Below are 3,530 nucleotides of genomic sequence, written 5' to 3' on the forward strand. Positions count from 1 at the left end.
AATTGCAATTCAAAAATGGCTGTTTACATTGCCAAGTGCCAATATTGCCCTTGTTATTATATTGGCAAGACAATACGTAGATTGAGAGACAGAATATATGATCATATATATAGTATTAATAAACTTAACCAAGATAGTGCATTAGCCAAACATATTCAAGAATACCCTAACCATGAATTTAAATTCTGGATATTAGATCAGGTGGTAATGAACATGGGGGGTGGCTATTGGAAATAGAGCTCGAGAGACTGGAATTGATATGGCAAATCTGTTTATATGCATATAATAGCCCCGGATTAAATGACATGTGTTCCATAATGCCTATATTAAAAATCAAAAGTTTATGTAGATAAACATACACATAGGGACTTAACTAACTGATGTGTGTATAACTATATATAAATTTGATATATATGAGTAATTCTATAGTTTATAAATTTTATAATTACACAAGTATTTTATGCACCTATGTAATATAGGTTTTGCTTGAATTAATACATAGATTTGTTTTGTAAGTGATGAAAACAAGCTGATGCTGAAATCATATAGTCAGTCTTGAAGTACTTATATTTATATTCATTTTAATTTTTCATGTATATATTATGATCAAAAAGTAGGTTTTAAAAATGTTTTAACATTTTTATTAACATTTTTTATATATACATTTTTTTTAATGGAATTGGAAGTATATGCCTTTAAATAAGTAATGTAAGAAATCAGCTGATTTATTCGATTTACTATTTAAGTGGCATTAACTTAATAGCATTGTATCTGAAGAAGTTCAAGGACTGCAACTGAATGAAAAGCGCTTCATATAATAAAGGATTGTAGTTATTTAGCACGGCTGCCACGATTTTTTGATTTGTAGTCGTTAATTTGTCTTTTTGTAAGTTGAGTAGTTTCTAGACATTCCCCTATGCAAGAATGAGAAAAAGCACACCAATTTGTCTTGTATCATGCTCTTTTGATCGGAATTTTCTTCTTTTTGTACACTGTAGTGCATACATTTCTTAAAACTGAACAAGGAGAAAGAGAAGAAGAAAAACAGGGGCAACTGTTTACTTTAGTATCCCCATTATACTTGAAAATAACTGAGAAACCTTTTTCTTTGTAACATGCAGATTATATTATGCATTATAAAAACACTACTGTTAAGAACAAAATTTTGTTTCACTTGCACTTATCTCTTTCCCTCCTCTTCCTCTCTCCTAAGTGTTCTTCTAAACATTAATGACATATAGGGCATATACTTTAGAGTCCCCTACAAGTTTAACAAAGTCAAAAAATTCCAATGTTTCCAGGTTTTCTTTTTCTGTTACATTTCGCAAATATAATTAATGCTATGTAATCCCACATTTATTTGCTAATTTCCAAGTTGCCAGTTTTATTCTTGTTTATCTCCATCTCCCAAATCCAGTCTCCGCTTCAATTCCAATGCACTCTCAGTTTTTCTAGTCAACTCTAATGCTTTTTTCTGTCTCTTAAACATTTTTCATTGAAACATTGGAAAAGGTTTCATTGGCACAGTCTCTCTGTGGTCTTTATTACCAGAAGATCAACAAGCAGAACCTCCTTTTGTTTCCAAACCTGATCTGGTTTTATGACTTTGATAAATGTGAATTTGACAGGGGACTACCAGTAGACATGATTACCTGGACTTCACCCAGGCATCTGACTCAAGTCAAACAAAGAATGATAACTGTAAATCTAGAGAGATTGGTAAGAGAACCAAGACTGAGGAACTGGGCTGCTACATGGCTGAATAGTAACTTACACAATTTGCTGGTGAAAGCATGATGTCAGGAATAAGGGACATTGCCAGATTTGCCACAGCATCTCCTTATAGGACTCATCATTGTCTTAATCTTAAAAAACTAGGCTGGCTGGAATTACCCAACCTAATACAATTCCACCAACTTACTATTGTCCACAAAGCCCTTTATCACCCTAACAACACTCCAACTCTCTCCTCCCTCATACAACCCTACAATAATCAGAGGAACCTACGCTCTTCTAACAAACTACTGATACAAATTTCCCAATCAAATAACTCAGCAGGTGACTCCATATTCTCCAACTCAGTTGGCAGAACATGGAACAAACTACCTCAATACCTCTCTACACTATCTTCACTCCCACTTTTTAAAGCTAAAGTAAAACTCTTCCTTTCCAACCACTGGCTCTGCTCTTGTACCAATCCTAGTTGAACTTTTTTTCTTTCCTGCCCTCTGTTTCTTTTATCCCCTTATTTATTTTTCCTAATTTCTACCCCACTTGAATGTCCTCTTCAAATTAATTACATATCTATATTTATTTTCTTCTCAATTCTCTAATAGAGTATTCTTCTTGGGTATTCATTTTTTTTTGTGCTATGTTAAGCCTCATTTTGTACTCTGATCCTTTAGGGAATTTGCAGTTGGTTATGCTAAGTTTCTTAAATACTATTATATATTCTTTATTTCTGCATTATTTTATATTGTTTGTATAAGTTTAACTTGTTTTGGTAGTTTATAGCGGAGCTTTTCTCCCCGGGCCTCCACTGAAAATGGACATATATCCAGTTGGACTAGCCCGGTTAACAAATGTAAAGTAAAAATAAAATAAATAAATAAATAAAGGGAAGTGACTAGTAGACTGCCTTAAGGGGTCAACCATGTGTCTAAAACTCTTCACCATGTTTGATATAGATATATCCAAGGGAAACAAGGACAGGATTAGTATCTTCAGTGACACAAAGACAGTCACAAACCCTCAGGAAGAGAGAATACAGTAAGGAATAATTTGGAAATGCTATCCAGTTTGGGCAGAAAGTCAGCAGTTGAGGTTCACAGCAAACAAATGTGAATACTGAACTTTGGCCACAATGATCCTATTGTATAAATTCAGACACAAGAAAAAAACATATACTATGAAAGGGTGGGGGGATACATTCATAGGGTTACACTTCAGAATTTCGAGTTACTGAAATCTCGAATTTTAGTAACCCGAGACCATGAAGACTAAAACCAGAATGCTGAAAGTGCATAAGAGCAAATTTGAATATCTCAAATCTTCACTTATGCATTTCTGTTGCATCGCATGTGGTGTTATGGTGCCTGAGATTGCAGGTGAGTGAGTGTTTGTGTGTGTTTTTGTACATTGTATGTGTGGGTAAGGGTAGGGAGGTGTAAGTGTGAGTCTGAGTGTTGGATTTGTTGGTGTTTGCATATGCATGATGTGTATTTGTGTGCGAGTGAGTGGAGGATGGCATGGTGTGGGGTTTTTTTTTATGTTATGTGCGACCTCGGAGTTGGAATATATAAGTAGGGGGGATGTGAGGGGGTGCATCCCCCCACATGGGGGAATCCAGGGGGGCTTGTCCCCTGCTTATCTGTAGTGTAGGGTTGTGTGGTTTGTGTGCTGTGGGTGGAATGGTGTGTGTGTGTGTTATGTGGTGTATGGCGTATGTATGTATGTTCGTGATTGTGTGAATCAGGATTGTGGGTTTAGGTTTTGTGAATGGTTCGACTTTATAGTTAATTTGGGATTTC

At 35.2% G+C, this 3,530-nt stretch overlaps 1 protein-coding gene across 1 annotated transcript in view; it reads right to left on the reverse strand.

Annotated features, from left to right (window-relative positions):
- Positions 1-954: 954 nt before the first annotated feature.
- LOC122797872 overlaps positions 955-3,530 on the reverse strand; it is a 643,086-nt gene continuing 640,510 nt past the window's right edge. The window contains exon 6 of the mRNA XM_044066394.1: positions 955-1,016. Within this exon, the coding sequence (XP_043922329.1) occupies positions 955-1,016 (62 nt within the window). The remainder of the gene's footprint in view (positions 1,017-3,530) is intronic.

This window comes from Protopterus annectens, chromosome 3.part1 (genome assembly GCF_019279795.1).
Source record: "Protopterus annectens isolate FY-2018-M chromosome 3.part1, PAN1.0, whole genome shotgun sequence".
NCBI lineage: Eukaryota > Metazoa > Chordata > Ceratodontiformes > Protopteridae > Protopterus > Protopterus annectens.